The sequence below is a fragment of the Danio rerio genome, chromosome 20 (genome assembly GCF_052040795.2).
Source record: "Danio rerio strain M-AB ecotype USA chromosome 20, GRCz13ab, whole genome shotgun sequence".
In the NCBI taxonomy this organism is placed as follows: Eukaryota; Metazoa; Chordata; class Actinopteri; order Cypriniformes; family Danionidae; genus Danio; species Danio rerio.
In genome coordinates, this window is record NC_141040.1 from 26,826,047 (window position 1) to 26,849,108 (window position 23,062).

Consider the following 23,062-nt stretch of genomic DNA (forward strand, 5'->3'; position numbering starts at 1 on the left):
AGAGACAGGTTGCAAGGTTACATCTGAGGTTAGAAGATGCTGAAACCTGCAAGACAGACGTGAGACATCACAGATGATTCTTTAAAGACTTTCAATAGAGGTGTGTCTCTTTTCGGGAGGAGTTGCACGTGTACCTTAGTCATCATGCCCAGTTTTGAGATTTTTAGCCCCAGGTGCAGATTTTAGGGGAAGACTTGTGAAATGAACACACTTGAGAGCTCTTTGTGTGTGCGTGTGTTTGATTACTGGAAATCTCCATTTGAATATGTGAGGTGAAGCAGGTCAGGTCATGTCAGCCTTTTGGAATGCTGGAGCTTTTTTCCCTTTAACTTTCCAGTGCCAGCGCTGGTTTAAAAGCCAGTGTCGACAATTCATGTTTATTTATGACAAAACATCATGCTGAAAAAACTTTTACATATCATTTTGAAAGCAAACAATGTAGTCAAAGCAACTGGTCAACATCAATGTTTTCCAGATTTGGTGTACCTCAAAGTTTGGTACTGGGTCATCTCCTGTTTTCTTGTTTTATGTTTTAAATAATTCTCTGTACATCAGAATAGAGCTTTAGCAGGTCTGTTTTCACTGTGTTTTTATATTTGTAATAACTTTAAAATATGTTTTCATTCATTCATTTTCCTTCCGCTTAGTTTCTTTATTAATCAAGGGTCGCTACAGCAGAATGAACCGTCAACTTATTCAGCATATGTTTTTACGCAGCGGATGTTTTTATGCTGCAGATGTTCTTCCAGCCGCAACCCAACACTGGGAAACACCCATACACTCTCATTCACACACATACACTATGGACAATTTAGCTTATTTAATTCACCTGTAGCGCATGTCTTTGGACTGTGGGGGAAACTGGAGCACCCGGAGGAAACCCACGCAAACACGGACAGAACATGGAAGAAAAGTCCCTTTTTCTTTGGAAGAAAATACTTTAATGTCAATATGTCTGTTCCATGTCTTGAAATAGTAAAAAAATATAGATTTTTTTTATTTGAGTCTTTTCCCACCAAATGTTTGGATTTTATTTTTAGGATTTTAAGATTTTTAAGATTATATTTAAGATAGCTGATGGCTAGTTGTGCTTCTCCTTATTGTGATCCAGAAAATGGCAACATGGGAACCTCAAAAGAACTTCATGAGGACCTAAAATCTAGGATAATTCACCAACATGAAGTAGGAGAAGGATGCAAAAAGCTATCACAAAGATTTAAAGTCTCTGTCTCCACAGTCAGAATTTTAGTAAGTAAATGGAAGGCCACTGGAACAGTTCTGGTGAAGGAAAGATGTGCTAGATCAAGAAAAGTATCTGAAAGGTGAAGAATGGTTAGAATGGGCACAGACAAATGGCAGACCTCTTCCAAAGAACTTCAGGAACATCTTGCTGCTAATAATGTCACTGTACATCGTGTCACAACTCTTCACAAAGAACAGTTCAGTGGAAGGTGATAAAGAAGAAGACTTTTCTGCATTCTGCCAACATAAAGAGTCGTTTGAGGTATGCAAAGGCTCATCTGGCTCATCATTTTGGAAATATACACTGTGGACAGATGCAGAAAAAGAACACAGCATTTCAGCTTAAAAACCTGCTCCCTACTGTAAAATATGATGAGGGGTCCATCATGCTGTGGGGATGTGTGGCAGGCACTGGTACGGGAAACCTTGTCAGAGTTAAAGGTTACATGGGTTCCAGTCAGTATCAGCAGATTATTAAGAACAATGTTCAGGAATCAGTCATGAGGCTGACGTTATGACAGAGTTGGATGTTTGAGAGGGACAATGACCCAAAGCACAGTTCCAGATCTACCAAGCAATTCATGCGCAGACACAAAACAATGATCCAGAATGGCCATCCCAGATACCAGAAAAAATCTATGGATTGATTTGAAAAGGGCCAATTTCCTGAAATGTTCCAAGGAAGAATGGTCTAAAATGCCTTCAGCGAGAATTCAGGGACTTATCCTTGACTATACGAAGAGTCTGTTATTTCAGCTAAAGGTTTTTTCTTTCTTTACAAGAGATTGATGTCTTTATTCTGTTGGAGTGCCCACATTTTTGCTCCTGTCTGTTTTTATGACTTTTTTGACAATTATGAAAATTATCAGAGGTGTCCAAACTGTATATTGTATTTTTAACTGTGATTACTTCAGGCCATACATTCAGGTTAATCACATTCAGTCTTGTAATGTATTTGTTGAAACTTCGAGTCAGCATCAAAATAAGCATTAAATACTTGGAGAGCTGCTATTTTATTTATTTCTTACACCTACAATTTTATTTCTTACTATCATGCAAACGCAATTCTGCTTAACATGCTTTAACGCCTAAGCAGTGTAAATAGCTTAGATTGTTAGTTTGTGATCTGTGTTGAACCCAACAGTACTGCTGTTTCAGTACAGCCTCCGTGTACATTAAACAGTAGGGGTTGATTAGAGCGTCCCGAGGCTGAATGTTCATATTCAGGGAAAGCATGAATCATCACATTACTGAGTCTTCAGCTTTGGCCCCCACTGATGCAGTAGATAATAACTGTCCTAAACATCCCTCACATTTAAACCGGCTTTTGTAAGCTCCCACACTAAATCACCACACAACAAACAGAACATTACAGGAACACCAAAATAGGATAAATGTAATTGAAAATAGGAAACTTCATTTTTCAATTTTCCGGAACAGCAGCCCAAGCTATTGTACCTGTTTCCTTCTATCATCCTGCTATTTTCTTTTGTTCCACAGTAAATTGCTATGGAATGATTATAGGTTTCATCAAACAAAGAAAACACAGCGTGGAGTTTGTACTTGAGAACACTGTTGCAGTTTAGTGCAAGAAAAAAGTTAATTACATACATTCAGCAGACACATGCTGAGTTGAGGACTCAGTGAACTGTAAGCAGTTGTTTTTATTATTACCCACAATCCATCCTGTCATTGTTGTCAGAACAACCTGTCAGCATAATCTTTTACAACTTTGGTGTGCCTCAGGGTTCAGTACTAGGTCGTCTCCTGTTTTCTTGTTTTATATATTAGTTGAGGCTCTGTGAAGAGAACAGTGTTTTAAAGTTTCAAGACACCCTGAAGTACTTTTTTATTTTATGTGTTGAGCATCATTTAAGACAATGTTAGACCTTTCTGCTTTAATTGTGGGGAAAACTGGATAATTTTGAGCTGTTTTCAGCTAATTTCATCTTTTGAAATTCATTTTTGGGCGGGATCAAAGTTGGTGACGTAGCGTGCATCTGCTTGTGGAGTGATGATGCATCGTTTTCTGATTATTATTCATAGCGGAGTTTTCTTATCCTATGAGAAGAGTCTGCTTCTAAATTATTCATGACAGCATGTGCTTTCCCAATATAGCAAAGCTGTTGGTTTGCAGCAAGCATTTTTGTCGGGAAACTGTACGAGAATTGGAAAATGGCGGACTTGAGTTTGTTACCATTCAGACACATCGACATTTGGTGTATATTTCTTTTAATTTTAACTTTGTAAACTATAAAATCATGGGTCTCCTCACGATTTGTTTTTTTTTTGTGAGCCAACTGACAACAGTTGTTCACTCCCCTCTTTTTCCCCCTGCTCTGCTGGCCACGCCCACTCCTCCCTCTGCTTGCAGCACTCCACGCCCATCATAAAGGATTTTTTTGTTTATTATTCGGTAACACACTATTTTGATGCTCCATTTGAGTATTAGTAGACTGTCTACTTAATATCTGCTGATTCTGCTGATTCTGCTTCTTCAACAAACATTTAACTGACTATAAGAAACTTTGCAAGTACATGTCAACTTACACTAACCCTAAACCAAACCTAACAGTCTACTTATAATCTAATGAGAATTAGTTGCAATATAACTTAAATTCAACTAAATAAAGTGCGACCAAAAATTCTGAGGTAGACTTGAACTGAAAGAGGGAGGCTTTCATGACCCTTTAAAGACCTACTTTAAATGTCTTTTCTTGGTTGTCACTTAACAATAAGCTCATAGTTTCAGTTGTACTGCTTGTCTCATTGTTATTCTTCTGTCATGTTTTTTATGTAACTTGCAGTTGTGAATATATATACCTCTTGGGGTTCTCTTAAGTCAGGCTTTTTCTTCGAAATGGAGGATTGTGCTTTTTGCATACTAATAGGCCAATCTGAAATCAGCATACGCTGCAGGGTACCTGAGAAGTGTTTGTGAGTGGGAGAACAAGCTTTCCTTCTCAGTATTTTATCATAATTCTTCAAATCTTAGCGTTTATCCAGGAAATCACTGACAAACATACAATAATGTGTGTGCATGTGTGTGTGTGTGTTTTATATGTACATACATTGTACTTATTTATTCATGTCTTGTTTTGTATAGGCAACATACCGGCCATTGCTGAAGCAGGTGCTAGAGGAGATCTTCCACCCTGACAGACGTGAATGTCCTGATATAGAGCACATGTCTGGAGGACTCACTGAACTTCTCAAGACTGGCTTCAGCATGTTCATGAAGGTAAACACATGCACTTGTGCCCTAATGGTTAGGGAGTTGGAGTTGTAATCGAGTTGTAATCGAAAGTTTGCAACTGTTTTTGAACTGTTTGTGTGCTCTCACTTCTCACTTGTATGTATGCACTTGGATGGATCAAAAGCAGAGGACGAATTTAAAGTATGGGTTAAAGTTCTTGACAATACTCGATTGACTTCACCTTTAAGTTTCAATCATTTCAAGCAGATAAGTGACTTTATTTCTAGTTTAATTTAAACAGTTTTGTTAAAATGATTAGTTGTGGTAGTCAGATTAAAGCAGGGGTGCACAAAATCGGTCCAGACAAACCGGTGTCCTGCAAAGTGTAGTTCCAACCCTAATCAGACAGACCTGGGCTACCTAATCAAGCTCTTACTAGGCTTTCTATAAACATCCTTGCAGGTGTGTTGAGGCATGTTGGAGCTAAAATCTGCTGGACACCGGCTCTCCAGAACTGAGTTTGGACACCACTGGATTAAAAGAAATGTATTTATTATTTCATTCATTTATTCATTTTCCTTCGGCTTAGTCCCTTTGTTCATCATGGGTCGCCACAGCAGAATGAACCGCCAACTTATCCAGCATATGTTTTACACAGTGGATGCCCTTCCGGTTGCAACCCAGTAGTACTAAACACCTACACACACATCCAGTATGGCCAATTTATTTTATTCAATTTACCTATACTATATGTCCTTGGATGTGGAGGAAACCCACACCAACACGGGGAGAACATGCAAGCTCCACACAGAAATGTCAACTGAAATAGCCGGTACTCAAACCAGCAAACTTCTTGCTGTAAGGTGACAGTGCTAGCCACTGAGCCACCATGTCGCCAAGAAAATGTATAATAAAATAATTGTTAAGGAGTTGTTAAACATATTGGGGTTGAGTCTTGAAGTTGGCGGTGTGGTGGGAACTGTCTTTTTAAATCATTCAGCCAAGAGTCTTGTGTAAGGTTTTCTATATTTAATCAGTTCTAACGTCTGTACGCTTTTATACAGTAGCTTCAATTCTACATTGTTAGCTGGCACATTGCATAACTAATTACTAGTGTGAGTGTGTGCCCTGAATTTAATGAATGTGTGCTTATTTAAAGCTCTGTCTGAAGCACTCTCACTATCTTTGACCTGTATATTTAAAGCATATGTTTTTGTGATGTTGCAAACAATTTTATTGATTAAAACCCTGCAGCATACGATAAAAGGTGGCAAAAGGAGAGATGTGTTTAGAACAAAATGTCAGCAAAGATAAAGATAGGGTTCAGGCTATAGTGGTAAATAAGAGAGTAAATAAGTGGTATATAAGAAGAGTATTGCTAAAAATTGTCAATATTGTCATTAAAGCCATTTGGCTTGGTTTAATTCAACATTTGTGCATGCTTAGCAGAAATGTGTTTTATTCTGTCCCAGCCAGATTAAGAGGGATTCTTGCTTATAAACTTGAAGAATTGACTTATTTACCTGTAGTTCTTTTCGTGGACCTGTAGTCTCAAGTGGGTTGGAGACTCATATGTCTTGCTTGTCAGATGTGAAAGCCTGGTTGTCTTGGATCTTTCTATATTTTAATGAGAGTCAAACTGAAATAATTGTGTCCGGCCCATCAAATTCGTATAGGACACCAACAGTAAATCTTGGTAAATCAAGCTTTTCTGTGAAGCCTTGGGTAAAAAAAATATATATATATCTGGATGTTATCTTTGATGATGGCTTGAGATTTGCTAAACAAATAAATGCAGTTGTCAAATCCTGCTTTTTTCAGCTTCGACTTTTAAAAACAGTCAAACCTATACTAGAAAAAAAGATTGAAAAAAATAATTCAGACTTTTATTACTTGTAGCTTGGACTATTGTAACTCACTATGTTTTGGGATTAGTCAGACAACTCTATCCCATTTACAGTTAGTTCAAAATGCTGCTGCAAGGCTTTTAACTGGTACCAAAAAACATGACAGCATCACCCCAGTCTTATGCTCCTTGCACTGGTTGCACTCTTGTGTCACTTATACAATTCTTCTTTTGGTTTTTAAATCACTAAATGGCTTGACACCTTCTTATCTGTCAGATCTATTGACTGAACGTCAGCCTGGTCGGTCTCTTCGGTCATCAAACCAGAGACTATTATGCATTCCTAAGTCGAGGCTGAAATGCAGGGGGGCTGTGCATTCGCAGCAGCAGGTCCTACATTGTGAAATGCTCTCCCTCTCTGTATTAGATCTATATCATCTCTGCTGTTTTTAAATCTAGGTTGAAAGCTTAACTTTTTGATTTGGCATTTTATCAGAGAATTGTTTGTTTTTGCTAAAATTTTATATCTTTCTAATCGCGATTTGCATTGTACAGCACATTGGTCAACCTTTGGTTGTATTTAATAGTGCTATATAAATAAAATTGACGTTGTTGATGTAGTTTGGTTTTGGTGTTTCTTTTTACTAGCTGGTCTAGCACAGTATGTATTATAAAACTTGCATATTATGAATGCAGAACATTAAATAATCAAAATATTAACATTAATATAGTCCCAAAATATCGTAACTATACAATAGCTATGTCTCATTTTGATAAGTGAATCCTCTGAAGCTCACACTTGTCAGCTGCAAACGTCATTGAGAATGTCATATTTCAGAAAGTTGCATTACATAAGTAACTATGGCTCTTTGTGAGGTAGAATTCACTTCGTTTCTTTGATACTTTTGAATGGTTATTTTTCTGAGATTTTTTGAAAAGTACGCCAATGGTTACCTTGAATGATTTACTTTCAAGCATTTCTGAGTAAAGTGTTATACAGAGAATGGTCCTAAATAAAAAGAAAATATTCAGTGGGAGAAAAAGCCTTGTTAAAGCCAGATGTCAAGGCTCAAATAATTTCAAACTACATTCTTGAACTTGACAGCTTATTTTAGAAAAAAACATTTTTAAAACTGACATTTTATTTATATGCGATATATATTGCGATATCAATATAAATTCACAAGATGACTCCGTTTGGAAAGAATTCATAATTTTACATTGATTGGGGCAATTGTTTTAGGGGAATACAAATATTCAAATATATACCAAATAAAATAAACTAAAGTACAATAGAACAAAGACAGAAATTAAATAAACAACACTTCATGGTTTTTTAGTGGAGTCTAACTATTGCGGTACAGAAATTCAATAATCAAATGTAAAATAACACTAGAGTTTTCATTGTATAAATAATTAAGCACATTTCATATTTGTTTGAAAGCAAACAAGCTCATTCATTCATTCATTTTCCTTCAGCTTAGTCCTTTATTTATTAGGGCTCATCACAGTGGAATGAACTGCCAACTATTTTGGCATATGTTTTATGCAGCTAATTTACTTCCAGCCACAAACCAAACTGGAAGACACACATACACTCTTATATTCACGCGCAAACTCATACACTATCCAGCCAATTTAGTTTACCTATAGCGCATGTCTTTGGACTGTGGGGGAAACCAGAGCACACAGAGTAAAGCTACGTAAACACAGGGAGAACGTGCAAACTCCATACAGAAATGCCAACTAGCCCAGTCGGGATTGGAACCAGCGACCTTCTTGCTGTGAGACAACAGTGTTAACCAATAAGCTAATGTTATAATTACTTGTCTCCAAATAGTTTAAATTTGCTTTACATTAGTCACAGGCCTTAAAAACACATCCAAATAAAACATTTTCACACTATTGGATTAAAGCTAAACCTTGCAGTGACTCCACAAAGCATGTGTTTTGTGATGCCTGGGTAATTATAATTAGAGATGTCTAGATCCGTTCACGCGATTGAAAGTCAGCCCCAATCACGCGGTTTCAGACTCTATCTTAATCGGACGTTACCTCCCAATCAGGACTCGAATATATATGTGTGTAAATATTCATATATTACATATATATATATATATATATATATATATATATATATATATATATATATATGGGGGGTGGTCGGATGGGGGGTTGTCGCGGGGGCACTTTAGATCATTTTGGAAGGGCACTTTCTATCCAAGACTAAAAAGGGCATGTGCACTGCACAGGTTGAGCCCTATGTGTGCACGTGCCTGGTCATGACATCACTTTGTTGCAGAGACACTATTGGTCAAATGCCATCAAAGTAGAACAAGGAAGCAGCTTGAAGCAGAAAGCGGGAGCATGTCTGCAGTCTGGAGTTATTATATAGTTGATGATGACAACATTGCCATTGCAAACTGTGAGAAATGTAACCTTGGGATTGCCTGCCGGATATTTTAAGTTGAGGTGCTATTTGCTTTTATATTAGATTTTCTTTATATTTACTGTTGAACTAAAGTCCAAAAGTGAAGAATTGATGTTATTTATTACTTGATTGTTCAAGCTACCTCACAGAAGTGCTCTGTTTGTTAACACATTTGTTGAATGTTAAAATAAGGTGAATTCAATTAAAAACAAGGAACATCCTGGATCTGTTTCTTCGCTATTCTTTATTGTTTTCATTTATTATAGAAATATCGGATCAGGTTTCGGTATCGGCAGATACTCAAAATCAAACAACTCGGACTCAAAGGCAAACAAAAATGGATTATAATCCCTACTCAACATTCCACATGATGCAATATGACTATTCCAGATTCACACATTGTGATATCGATGCTAAAACTACAGGTTGTGCAGCCCTAGAACATTTTACTCAGATGCATTTAACTTAATTTGGATAGAAGGTCATTCGGATGTTTTAATAATAAGCTAATAAAAAGATATTTCTCCTTGAAAATCTCCCTCTTGCTCTGCCTGTTCTTTCCAAAAATAAGTGCAAACACATTTAAAGCCGATGCACATGGACATGCTGTGTGCCTGGTTTATTTGCATGAGGCCATGTTTTCATGCTGTTGTTATTCACTTTGCAAATATGTATTACCTGTTAACACAAACATGCATGATATCACCTAATGAGGCACTCATTTCCAGTACACATGGCTCAACATACACTTGCATACTGGTGTCATTCCACGTGCATCTCAAGTGTGTGAATACATCACAAACAACTTAAATATACAAAAGCTTGAAAAGTCTTCCAAAGAATTAACAAGGTCTCTCCTTTTATCTATCTCTCTGTACAGGTTTATAATGAACTCTCTGCCACATTCACATGTCCAATCACGCTCACTTTCCCAGAGGACCATATTAACAAAATGCATTTTATTTTTTATATTCATCCTGCTGTTCATGTCTACCTTACACATGTTTGCCCATGCCGGTTTAGCGCCCGGAGTTGCACGTGGCAGCACAGCTCCACTCCTGAAATCCGCCCTCTGGGATGTGCATCCCTAATTGCCTGATTTTTATTCACAGTTCGCTTTTGCTTTCACCCAATCGAAGGCCAGCGCTGTGTCCACTCTTCCAGACAGGAACAGCAGCTCCCCATGTGCCTCAACCAAACGCGCTCTGCATGTGTGCGACAGCGTGCTTGTGTCCAGGTGTTGTGCGTGTGTATGTGTGTGTGTGTCGTGCTGTGATTGTGAAAGTGTCCAGTGCTGACCTGGGCCTCCTAGAGATGTGCAAATTGTCGAACTGACTAGTCTTTGGGAAGCCCCATGTAATCGCAGTGGATTAGTGCCTTCACATGTTTTTTAGGGGACGTTCACATGAGGAGTGTGTTGAGAAGCAGCTGGACGGTGTGTGATAGAATGGACCACAACACAAGGTCTTCCCTATTTATAACTGACATTAAAAAGGAATAGCATTTTAAAAAGCAACAATGATGAGAGATGAGGCAAGAGCCACGTATGTCCATCATGTCCACATGTGCATGAATCAATCATGTGAAGAAGAAAAAAATCACAGTTAACTGTTTATTTTGGTCAATGTTAGCTCAAGTCAGTTTTATTATATCAGCAGATAAATTAGTAATTGAATACAGTTGAAGTCAGAATTATTAGCCCACCTGAATTATTAGCACTCCTGTTTATTTTTCCCCAATTTCTGATTAACAGAGAGAAGAGTTTTACAGCACATTTCTAAACATAATAGTTTTAATAACTCATTTCTATTGAATGATTTATTTTATATTTGCCATGATGACAGTAAATAATATTTGACTAGATACTTTTCAAGACACTTCTATATAGCTTAAAGTGACATTTAAAGGCTTAATTAGGTTAATTAAGTTAACTAGGCAGGTAAGGTAATTAGGCAAGTTATTGTTTAACAATGGTTTGTTCTGTAGACTATTGAAAAACTAATTAGCTTAAAGGGGCTAATAATTTTGTCTTTAAAATGGTGTTTAAAAAATCAAAAACTGCTTTTATTCTTACCAAAGTAAAGCAAATAAGACTTTGTCCAGAAGAAAAAATATTACCAGACATACTGTGAAAATTTCCTTGCTCTGTTAAACATCATTTGGCAAATATTTTAAAAGGAAGAAAAAAATCAAAGGGGAGCTAATAATTCTGACTCTTAACTATAAATCTATCTAAACTATACTAACTATATATATATAAGACGCCATGATGGACAGAGGCCAGTGGGCAAATTTGCCGTGATTAAACCCCTACTCTTTTTCGAAGGATTTTAAATGACTAAAAAAAAAAAAATGTTTGTTTAATTAAAATGTGTCAGGCGGTAATTCCCATAATTCTGATAAGTAGCCCAAACTGTCTGTCAGCAAATGTAGATTTGTACATCTGAGCAGCAGTTCACGCAGATCTGCTGTTTGCATGTGCACATTTGTTCACCTGTACACGAGTGAGCGAGCGGTAAAAACAAATGCTGAATCAAAACTTTTGAAAGTCCTGAATCAATATTGGAGTTACTTTTGCATGCTGGAGGAAGGACAACACCATGGCTGAAGTATTTCTTTTAGACAGATAATGTTATGCTTTAAAACTATTTTAGTCAAGCAAAGCTGATGTAGATTGTGTTATGTTAAAAAAAGGGGTATATGCACAGAAATGTTGTGCAGCCTCTCAAATCTTTCGGCGTAACATTGATGTGACTGTTTTTATTTCAAAAGCGTCAATTTTTTTATTTTTATAGCATCAATAATGTAGATTTTTATTTAACTTAATAACAAAACAGAAGTAAATAGCGCTATTCTGCCTAGCCTGCTTTACTGAGCTGAAGTTGGAATTATTTTCACAATGGGTCATTTTTTAACGACAACCTGTGATGCAGTCCCTATATTGTTTACCATGCTACTCTGAGTATTCATTCGGGAAGTATGGCTAGTAATAAGTGTAATTCCTGGACACTGCCGGTGAGCACTAAGCATACAATAGACGCTTTAGGACATATCATGTGAGAGAGTGAGAGAAGCGATCCCTGCATGCATGAAATAATGCAGATTGCTTGCTACACAACTGAAAACATGCTAGATACAATACAGTTTTTATTTCTGAATTATAGTATTATAAAGTACTTTAAAGTTTTTATCTAGCGAATGACATGACCTAGTGGGTCTCTGTCATCTTTAAAGGCCTGTGCACACAAAGACGTTTTTTGCTTGTGTTTTCTGTCGACGTTTAACACCTAGTGACTAAATAAAGTGAGGCAATGTAATCGTGCACACCAACACTCAAAACGCCTGGTGTAAAAGCGACATTTTATAAAAAAAACGCCTCATGGTCCTCCAATCAGATTGGCACTTTTGTTCACATGAATGGAGCTGCTGAATTTACAGTAAACAGCACCTGGAGATGATCAAGCGCAAAACTGTCAATGCGGGAGCACATTGAAGAAGATGCCCAAAGACGATGTGAACGTGAAGCTGCTTATTGCTCTGTGAACAAAAATCATTTTTCATCGCTAGAGCTGGAGCTGCTGCTTAAACCATCCATGCTTGTTCAAGTCACCAGTAACTTTAACAACAAGCGTGTGAACTTCCTTTCTTCCTAATCTTCTGTTTTATAAGCGGGTGTCAGAAGCTTTAAGTTGGGTAGCGCCATCTAACGTCAAGGAGTGAATTTGCATACTCTTCTGCTTGACGCCAGTGAAAATCGCTTGGGTTTAAATACAGAAAAAGGTCTCATAAAATGCTGACGATATACGCAAACAAAAAGCTTCCCGGTGTGTAGGAGCCTTAAGGTGCGTGCCTTGGAGGGACTGTATTTAAAAGATATTATGCTTATAGATTGCATCACCTGCTGCACATTTAAGTTTGTTCGTAGAATATAGATATTTTTTCAATGTTACTTTTATTTTATACACATATCTATTGCTTCAGTAAATGGGACATTGCTGTCAGTTGGCTGTTTGCTGAAGGTCTGAACATAATTGTCTTGAATTATGTTGTTAAAGACTGTGAATTTGTTACCAAAGCTGTGTTTTGATGATTTTAAGTGCACTGCCTTTATGGGGATGAATATGAACAATTTTATTGTACTGACTGTCCCTCACAAAAAAGCAAAGCACACTACCATTAAGCTAAAATAATTTTGGAGCAGTCGCTGCAGTGGTCGAGAGAGCATGATGTGCTGCAATTTAAGAAAACAAATGCAATTACAAAAAAACGCCTGCAAATTAAGAAAGGATCTTCATTTATTTGACAGCATTTTTCCACAACACAAAAAAACAATAGAAAATGTGCTGCATTTCATTACAACACTAGCAAAAACAGAACACAACAGAAATGTTTCAAGAGGACCCAAAAATGTGATGGACGCTGCTGTGCCATGGTTATTGCTCAGTTGTAGGTGATCTTTGAAAGATGTTTTTTTTTTTTTTTTTTTTTTTTTTTTAAACATCCTGATTCCATTGTCTTTTGTATTTTATTAGCCTAAATAACCAAACCTAAAAAGCTGGGTATGTCACATTTTAGGGTCCCCTTGAAACATTTCCTTTGTGTTCTGAGCTATTTGAAAGTGTTGTGATAAAATGCAACTTGTTTTCGTAAATTGTTTGTGTTGTGTTGTGGGAAAATGAAGCACGTTTTAATAATTTGTTTGCATTGTGTGAGAATGCAGCACGTTTTTTTAAATGGCTGCTGTCAAACAGATGAAGATCTTTTCTAATTTCCTTTTTTTAGTTTCCTAAATTGTAGCAAGTCAAGCTCTCTCGGACACCGTAAGTTTCACTTCTAAATTAATCCTCTTTAAAGCAGCACAGACAACAATATTAAAGGAAAAAGTCATTTGAGAAAAGACGAGATTCACTAAAATATATTGTTTAAAACTGTGATAGTGTGAGGTCAGTAGGTATTGTCATGATGTGCTCTATTAGCAAAAATAAAGAAAAAAAACTGTATAACGGGGTTAGCTGATTCTCTTTGTTTGCCAGTTAATATCCTGAGTTCCTATGATCCAATAAAAATTTTGCCCAATGACTTTGAGGACCAAGCAGACAGTGTTTGCTGTTAATCTACTAAATCTGTAGGTGAAAATTGAAGTGAAACTAAGTTATTGATAAGTTCCTATCATCCTATTTATTTCTCTTTTATGTTTCTTTCTCTCTCTCTCTCTCTTTGCAGGTCAGCCGACCCCACCCAAGTGATCATCCACTCTTGTTTCTATTCCTGGTGGGCGGAGTCACACCATCAGAGCTCCGCCTCATTCGTGAGGTTGTTTCCACCCATAAGTCAGGGACTCAGGTGTGACTTCTCACCTCTTTTTGTCTTATTTGTTATCTATTTACTCTGGCACACACCAAGTCAACATAAAAAAAAATTCCAGTTTCTCTGGATTTCCCTGAATATCAAAAGTTATTGAAAAAATAATAAATTTCAATTCGCATCTGTGGCAGAATCCAAAAAAAAAAAGCATTCAGAGTGAATGGAATTGATTACCTTGGCCAAACTTAATCTGAGGTCAGTAAAAATATAGCACAGTTTGGCCAGATGTTGGTGCTGTAAAATAGATGAGATAAATCAGCTGAAACTATGTGACCTTTAGCTGAAATTTGGCATGCAGGCCCAAGCAGTCATACATGTGTATTTCAAGCAACTCTGAGCTCCTATTAGACCAGATTGACCTAAACTTTCGTGCCCTGTTTGACTTGTGGTCCTGAGGTTCCTGAGAAATTTGAAAGAATTTGTTCTGCAAGGTTTTATATTTTAATTAACACGCTTTTTCATACCATATGTACAGTTGAAGTCAGAATTATTAGCCCCCTTTTGATTTTTTTCTTTTTTTTTCTTCTTTTTTTGAATATTTCCCAAATGATGTTTAACAGAGCAAGGAAATTTTCACAGTATGTCTGATATTATTTTTTCATCTTGAGAAAGTCTTATTTGATTTATTTTGGCTAGAATAAAAACAGTTTTTAATTTTTAAAAATTATTATTAATTTGTCAATATTATTAGCCCCTTTAAGCGATTTTTTTTTTTTTCTGACTGTCTTCAGAACAAACCACTGTTATACAATAACTTGCCTAATTACCCTAACCTGCATAGTTGACCTAATTAACCTAGTTAAGCCTTTAAATGTCACTTTAGGCTGTATAGAAGTGTCTTGAAAAATATCTACTCGAATATTATTTACTGTCATCATGACAAAGGTAAAATAAATCAGTTATTAGAAATGAGGCATTAAAGCTATTATGTTTAGAAATGTGTTGAAGAAATCTTCTCTCAGTAAAACAAAAATAAACAGTAGGGCTAATAATTCTGACTTTAACTGTACAAATCCTCCTTTCTAAACAACTTCTCTCGTTGAGCCACTGCTGTCAACAAAACCATACATTAATCTCAATGATTATATGAAAAACTTACGTTACTTTTGTGAACCGAAATGCCACCTGGTCCAGCCGGGACTCGAACCAGCGACCTTCTTGCTGTGAGGTGACAGTGATAACCACTGAGCCACCGTGTACCCCCTGTATTGATATTCGAAACACTAAAAAGTTTACCTTTTGCATTTGCACAGCTATCATAGGGTCTTGGCCATTACCCAAATATCTATTATTTTTAAACAAAAACCCATAAGATTGTATGCGACTATATAATTTCTATGGTAAACAAGCTAATAGTCATTTAATCACATTTTTAAATGTTAAGCTTACTAAATGAATATTACTTACTTATTAAATAAATATTACATTACTTAGGAATACTATACTTTTATTACTGTACCCAAAGGCCCTAAATTGCTTGAATCCCATGAATAATTTGCAGCTATGTATATTTTTTCTGTTTAATTATTATTTTTGTAGTATTTTGGATCAAATAAAATGACCATTGGTGAACATAAGATGCTTTGAAACATTAAATAATCCTTCTTGACCCCTAAATTGTAAACGACAGAAGCAAAATCTTACTCATTGTGCCTTTAACCTCTTTCGCCTTACAAATGTTGACTTCCTATGTTTTTCTGCTTTCCTATTCTGTTTTTTCTTGTTTTATTACTCATATGGATCAAAAACTGGACCACATGAAATGAAACATCAGGAATGTTAATGTCAACCTAGATATTCAAACCTAAGGCTTTGAATATAAAGCGCTGGCCGTAAATTATATCATCATGTTTGTGTTTGTTTTCATGTACTCTTTGTCTATTTCTCATCTCCCTTATATTGGCTGGACACATTTAATGGACCCTGCCTTTCTTTCTGTGCTTCTCTCTTCTGGATCAGGCATGATAGGAGTGTGTGTGTGTCTGTGTAAATGAATAGAGATATAACTGGGTCAAATCAGTAAGAAAGGAGTTCTGTTGATCAAAGTTTCACGTCATGAATAAATCAGACATAATGAAAGCACTGAGTGGCCCCTTATAGAATGGAAAGCCTACTTGTAGCTACATTAGTGAGTGTTACAGAGACACATTGATGGGAATTTAGGGTGTCCAGCTAAATGAACTTACCTAACAAGGCGTCCAAGGGAGTGACACAGATTGAACGTTCCGTAAGCCCTTTTTGAAGTGATTTAATCAATGAAGTTTCCAGACAAGCCAAGTCATCTTCATATTTCCAGCGCAGAATACAAAGCGTGTCCTTACCTCAGCACATGCGTCACAGGTGCAGTAATATACTGCTCTATTCATCTTCGAGACCGGGCTAATAACATGCAAACTAATAATCTTGCAGACAGACTTTTGCCTCTCTAGTCTGGTGCACTTTGCAGGTTATTACAGCAAAACTTGTCCATGTAGACAATAAGAGACCAGCTGAGAGATCTATAAAACCACCTGTTTAATTTTTAGCCTTTGTGTCAGTTGACTTTACACTTTTCAAATTTTGATTTTGTATGTTTGTTGTTTTCTTTTGTCTATATGGGCTTTGTTTTGTTTTTGTTTTGTTTTGTTTTTTGTTTAGATGTTTGGTTTGATTTTGGTTTGTTTTGCTTTATTTTTTCTAGCTTTGTTTTGTGTGTACAGGTTTTGTGTTTCTTTTTTCTTTTTTTCTTTTTTGTTCCTGTCAGTTGCTTTTAAAGTTTTAGATTTTGTTTAGTTTTTTGTTTTGTTTTGTCTAGTTGTATTTTGATTTTTGTTTAGTTCCATTTTGTTTAGTTTGTTTTAGTCAGTTGCCTTTACAGTTTTAGATTTTTTTGTTTTGTTTAGTTTAGCTTTCTTTTGTCTATATATTTTTTTATTTTTGTTTTGTTTAGTTTTGTCGAGTTTTTTTATTTTTGTTTGTTTCATTTAATTTCATTTCTGTCAGATGCCTTTACAGTTTTTGATTTGTTTTGATTAGTTTTGTTTTGATGAGTTTTGTTTTGAATTTTTGTTTTGTTTCATTACATTTCTTTCCTGTCAGTTGTCTTTACAGTTTTTGATTTTTGTTTTATTTTGTTTAGTTTTTAGTTTTGCTTTGTTTTGTCAAGTTTTGTTTTGATTTTTGTTTTGTATCGTTTCATATCATTTTGTTGCTATCAGTTGCCTTTACAGGTTTTGATTTTTGATTTAGTATGTTTGTTGTTTTGTTTTGTCTATATGTTTTTTTTCGATATTTGGTTGTTTGTTTTGCTTTATTTTGTCTTGTTTTTTTTGGGGGGGGGGGGTGTAGGTTTTGTTTTTTGTTTCAATTGTTTTTTCTTTTTTGTTTTTGTTTGTTTGTTTGTTTGTTTTGTTTTGTTGCTTTCACGGGTTTACGTTTTGTTTTGTTTTGTTTAGTTTTTAGTTTTGTTCTTTGCTTTGTTTTGTTTAGATTTTTGTTTTGTTTCGTTTCAAATCATTTTGATCCTGTCTGTTGCCTTTACAGGATTTGATTTTTAGTTTTTGTCTGTACAGGGTTTTTTTGTTGTTGTTTTTGTGTTTGTTTTCTATAGTTTGGTTTTGTTTGTTTGTTTTTTGTTAGTTTTTTTTGTTAGTTTTTTTGTTTGTTTGTTTGTTTGTTTGTTTGTTTTTTGCTTTAGTTGTATTTTGTCTGTACAGATTTAATTTTTGTTTTTTTTTTTCAATGTAATTTTTTTTTTTCAATTTCAGTTGTCTTGTTTTGCATGTATGGTGTATGTTTTGTTTTTGTTTAAATTTTTGGTTTGGTGTGTACAGATGTATTAATATGCCTATTTTTAAGATTGCATGGTGTATGTGTGCAAACTGTCTAATCTTCTTCTGTCTTTTCTCAGGTAATCGTAATGTCCACTAGGTTGCTGAGACCTTCCGATGTCCCTCGCTTACTCTTCAACACTGACAGACTCAGACCTGACGTTGGGGTGTGAAAAGACTTGACATACACATATTTTTCCTAAACAGATAAATATTTCATATTTTAGCTAAACAGATTCTGTTTGACATAATTCACCTTTTGTGTCTGAGCAATCTGATCCAACAAAATCACACTGTTAAAATGTAAAGAATTTGCTTCTGTTTTTTTTTTTTGTGGAATACCACAGCATCCCATTCCAATATTTTCACATTTTGTTGTGCATGACCAATGTGTGGAAACTTTTTACATCAAAGTATGAAATAAGATGGGTTTGTTTTGCATAATTTTTTTTTTCAGAACTGCAATATAAATTGATTTTAGTGAGATCTGTAAAAAAAATTGCTAAATTGTTAGAACTGAGGCAAAAAATCACAATTACCTTCTCATTTTTTTATGCCTATTGCCTCCACAAATTACACTGTATAACCTCCAAAAAACTCAATTATTTCCCTCAAATAAAGTTTGTGAATATACTCAAGTTTTAAATGTTGTCTTGTTCTCGTAGTCAGTGCAGTGTGTACATTTCTACAGTCACATTTTGCTTGAGTTTTTCTTACAATCAGTCATGTGTTAATTCTCCCAGGAGCTTCTCTCTTCATCCTTCACTCACTTCAGTGTTGTTGAAGAAGTGACAGATGGGAAAAGGGCAGAGGTCAGAAAAGGGTGGCACATCTTTCAGAGAAGCTCTCTCTATTCATCCTTCCCTTTCTCACACACACACTTACTTTCTAAATAAATATTTCTTAAAAGAAATTTTTCATATTTTCCAAAATAACTTTAGCAAGTGTCTAACAAAGGTGCCAAAACACCTTAATTATGTTTGTTTAGTCCCTCTAAATTCCTTTTTTAAGATTTTGTTATAATAGTTGTATTACATCGTGTTATATACACAGTTGATGTCAGAATTTTTCACCCCCTTTGATTTTTTTTTCTTTTTTTTTTAAATATTTCCCATATTATGTTTAACAGAGCAAGGAACTTTTGACAGTATGTCTGATAATATATATATATATATATATATATATATATATATATATATTTTTTTTTTTTTTTTTTTTCGGCTAGAATAAAAGCAGTTTTTAATTTTTTTAAACCATTTTAAGGTCAAAATTATTAGCCCCTTTAAGCTATTTTTTTCTATAGTCTACAGAGCAAACCATCATTATACAATAACTTGTCTAATTACTCTAACCTGCCTAGTTAACCTAATTAAGCCTTTAAAATGTCACTTTACACTGTATAGAAGTGTCCTGAAAAATATCTAGTAAAATATTCTTAACTGTCAGCATGGCAAAGATAAAATAAATCAGTTTTTAGAAATTAGTTACTAAAACTATTATGTTTAGAAATTTTTGTTTCAATAATCTTTTCTCTTATTCAGAAATTAGTGGAAAAATAAACAGGGGGGGGGCTAATAATTCAATAATTTCAACTGTATGTTTACTTATATGAAGTGCTACATTTTCCAAGGAGTCTTTGATAAACAGAAAGTAAAAATATGAAATGGAAATATTTGTTAACCTTATAAATGCCTTTATTATCCCATCCCTACAATACTTAAGTATTAATTTAATTAGGAAGACACACCCAAAATCTTTCTGACACAATATTATAAATGATGGTGTGAGTGTGTATACATTCATAAACAGTAATACAATACACTGTTAATAGGACCTTATGTTTATTTGATAATCTCAACTAAATGTGGCTTTGTATCATGCATCAGAGTGTATAATTGTATGAAATGGGAGTGCATTTTAAAAAAGTCAAAACAGCAAATAGGTTTAACAACTTTTTATTTCCCATCACAATCAAATAACAAATAAATAACTGAGCTTCAGCCCTTTGGCTTTTTTAAAGTGCGTTTACATAAAAAAAAATAATAATAATAATAATAATAATAATAACAAACTCCTTCTCCACTTTTGAAAAGTGGCACAAAGCAATGTTTTTCACTAAACCAGTAGAAACATTCTGGCATTGCACACAAGAGTAGGACTGTAAGAGATACACATACTCTCTGTCTCCTTTTATATGCTTAGCTTGAGTGCCTTGTCCTTTAACAATGCCTGCATTCAGACCGTAAAAGCCTTGCCCACCAGAAGGAACAAAAAAAAAAACCCTCTCCCATGTCTTTCAGAAAAGCCATTTCTAAAACAGTCGGTTTAGCGGCCTTCACCAGCTCTCTGTTACCAAGAGAACGCGTCTTAAAAGTTCACAGGTAAGACAGTGTTAATGATAGCGTCTCTACTCAGTCATTCTGTCTTTGCACTGTCCTATTTTAAGGCATTACGACCACATCTCCCAGAATCCTGTTGTGTCTGCAGCAACAGCAACAAAGGCGTTCACCGCTCCAGTGAAAATATAAGCTCACCACACTGTTTTTATTTCAGCAAACATGACACAATCAGAGGTCAGGTTTCGGGGGCCTCTGTTTGGAACCAGTCTACTGATCATCAGCGGCTCTCAGGATGGTCCAAGGAGCGAGACCTACACATTCAGCATCTCTGCTCTGGAGATCTGCTCCTCTTTTCTCTCGTAATCCTGCACTTTTTCCAACTAGTACTGGAACCCTGTTCACACTGAAGTGACGGTGCGGACTTTGGCAGACAGCACCTGTTTGAAGCGCCTCTTCAGATCCTGCATGTTGGGAGATTTTGGCCGTGGGATGAGGGGAGATCTTTTCTTCTCTGTTACAGATGAAGTTGCATTAATGGGTGTCTGAGGCTGCAGTTTGGCCAGATCCACGCACAGTCTGTGGAAGGCACTGTGGACCTGGTTGTAGTCCTCGCTGGCAGACACTTCATAAAAGGAGCAGCTCAATGCTGAAGACAGCACGGGACCTTCTTGAGCATCAACACGCCTCACATGAAGGAGATCGGCTTTATTGGCTACTAGGATGATCGGTATGGACCTATCAGAATGAGTGCGGGTTACAAGCTGGTGAAGCTGGCCAATGAGATCGAAGCTTTTGCGGTCTGTAACTGAATAGACCATAACTACAGCATCTGCCCATTGAATAGAGCGAGACACGTGGTCAGTGCAGCTCAATCCATTAGCATTCACCTGGAAAATAAGAGAAAAAAAGACAACTGTCAGTAATGCAACACATTTGGTTAGAGTTCAAAATTTCTCCAATAGACAACAATGCACTCATTCAAAGCTGCAAAAGGATCACTTGCTATTGGCTACAAACGCTAGGAGATTTATCCAGCTAGACTTACAGAATCTTTCACCCTAGTCCCAAAAAAAAAAAGACGTTCTGTGGTTTTGGATGACTGCCTGGTTCAGCCTTGCATGCCAAACTTGGCACTAAAATCTCTGACTAAAGACGTTTTGAAAGAACTGCCCTGTAATTGAATTAAAAGCCATTCTCTAATTTTGAAAGCGGAGGGATAATTTAGACGGGCTGGTCTACTGTAACCATTCTGAAGTGCTTATTCATATGCCTAAACCCGCTGAGCACTGCTGAAGCAGCAGAACCTCCCAACCGCCGCTACAAATAAATAGTCCACAGCTCTGCAGAGTTGGATCTTTTTAATGAATCAAAGTGACCAGTTAAGAACTCTGTAGGAATCGCCAAAGTCTTTATTTTATTTTAAAATAATCCAGGTCATAAAATATACAGATTTTGAAGCTGAAACTATTATGCTGGATTCATAAAATGCAAGTCAACAGACACTGGTCATGAGTGAAGTGGCAGCTGTTTGACTTGTATTATTTGAACCACCAAGGACCACAGTTTCAGCTTCTATGTGACTTGATTCATCAGCAGACAATCTTAGATGGCCTGAAGGTAAATAAATTAACATCGAAATCTCACTTAGGTGTGAATTACTTTTTTTAATTTACATATTTAAAAGCATGCAAAAAAAGCATTTCCCCTCCTTACACGTTTATTCAATCTTAACATTTTATCATTGGTTTTGTAAATGTTAATTACAGCTAGATGAGACGAATCATAGCTTAATGCAAAGTTACAATGATCGTCCTTTTCTGATAGAAAAACGTCAAGCAAACATCTTTGGACTGTTTAGATCTTGCGACGCTATACAATCAGTTCAGTTTAATCGTTTGTGTTCAGTTCTTTGATACAAATCGCAGAATTAAGCAGACTTTGCTGTACATGAACGCGCTTCCCCCATATAGGAGTAGGCTCCCCGCTGGCCAATTAACCCCAAGTGTTAAGCAGAAACCCGGATAAACACAAAAGAAGCGCTGAAAGACAATAGGTGAAGGTATGCGCTCTTTCTACACTTCTCACCCGTGAAGTAGCAGCGTGGGAATGAATGAATGATGCTCTACGAGCGCTTATAACGGTTACATGTCTCATAAAAAACAAGTGTATTCCTGCATGGCTCATATGTACTCACTTGAACTCCAGGAGTGTCTTGAACTTGAATGGCCACTTGTTCTCCGTCTATCTGCACCTCTCTGGAGTACAGGTTGCCTGTAAAGCGAAAGCGCATAGTTTAATATATTTGACAACACCAAAAATGGGTTTAATGATTCCTAAATCGGTTGTCTTGTTAGAAAGATGACAAACTTACCAACGTTTCTCTCGTAGTCGCCGATAAACCGCTTAGTGAGGAAACGAACCACCAATGCTGCAAGAAAAAAAGACCAGAATATTAACGATAAAGCACACAGAACATTACAGGATGTATTGTGAGAATGTAAAATTGCTAATAGCTTGTCCACAAACTTACCGGTTTTGCCAACCCCACTGCCACCGATGACTGCGATCTTAATGACCCGGCTGGACGGGCAATCGGCGCTCGGGTACTCCGCAATAGTTGACATGTTCTGGATCAGACGCATTTTGGCAAAAGAGCGATAGGAAGATGCTATCCAAAGCTTACGAATAAAAAGGCTTAAGTCAAAATATCCACAGACGCCGTAAAAGCAATGTCAGAATTGAAGACACTGTTTTTCTCTAAATGATAAAGTATATGAATGTTTCCAAATTCCTTCTCCTAGATCTCACCAAGACTTCTACTTGGTTTTCTGAGAG

The 23,062-nt window shown here is 36.1% G+C and overlaps 2 protein-coding genes across 5 annotated transcripts in view; one reads left to right on the forward strand and one right to left on the reverse strand.

Annotated features, from left to right (window-relative positions):
• The window catches only part of scfd2 (sec1 family domain containing 2), a 267,076-nt gene extending 248,542 nt beyond the window's left edge, over nt 1-18,534 (forward strand). Inside the window, exons 7-9 of one of the 4 annotated variants that reach the window (XR_015518043.1) lie at nt 4,238-4,483; nt 13,939-14,058; nt 17,969-18,534. Coding sequence is in view for 1 of the 4 variants with exons in the window: in XM_087297871.1 (XP_087153997.1) it covers nt 4,349-4,483; nt 13,939-14,058; nt 17,969-18,061 (348 nt within the window). In the remaining 3 variants the exon portion in view is untranslated. Of the gene's footprint in view, nt 1-4,237; nt 5,798-6,125; nt 7,555-13,938; nt 14,059-17,968 lie in introns of those variants that run through there. The other 3 variants (XR_015518042.1, XM_087297871.1, XR_015518041.1) reach the window with 3 other exon arrangements.
• A 1,293-nt stretch (nt 18,535-19,827) lies between these two features.
• rasl11b (RAS-like, family 11, member B) lies at nt 19,828-23,057 on the reverse strand. The gene is given in 4 exon segments (NM_200140.1): nt 19,828-21,114; nt 22,422-22,498; nt 22,599-22,655; nt 22,758-23,057. Coding segments are annotated over 4 exon segments (735 nt in total). The 5' UTR covers nt 22,870-23,057; the 3' UTR covers nt 19,828-20,625.
• Between the last annotated feature and the right edge of the window lie 5 nt (nt 23,058-23,062).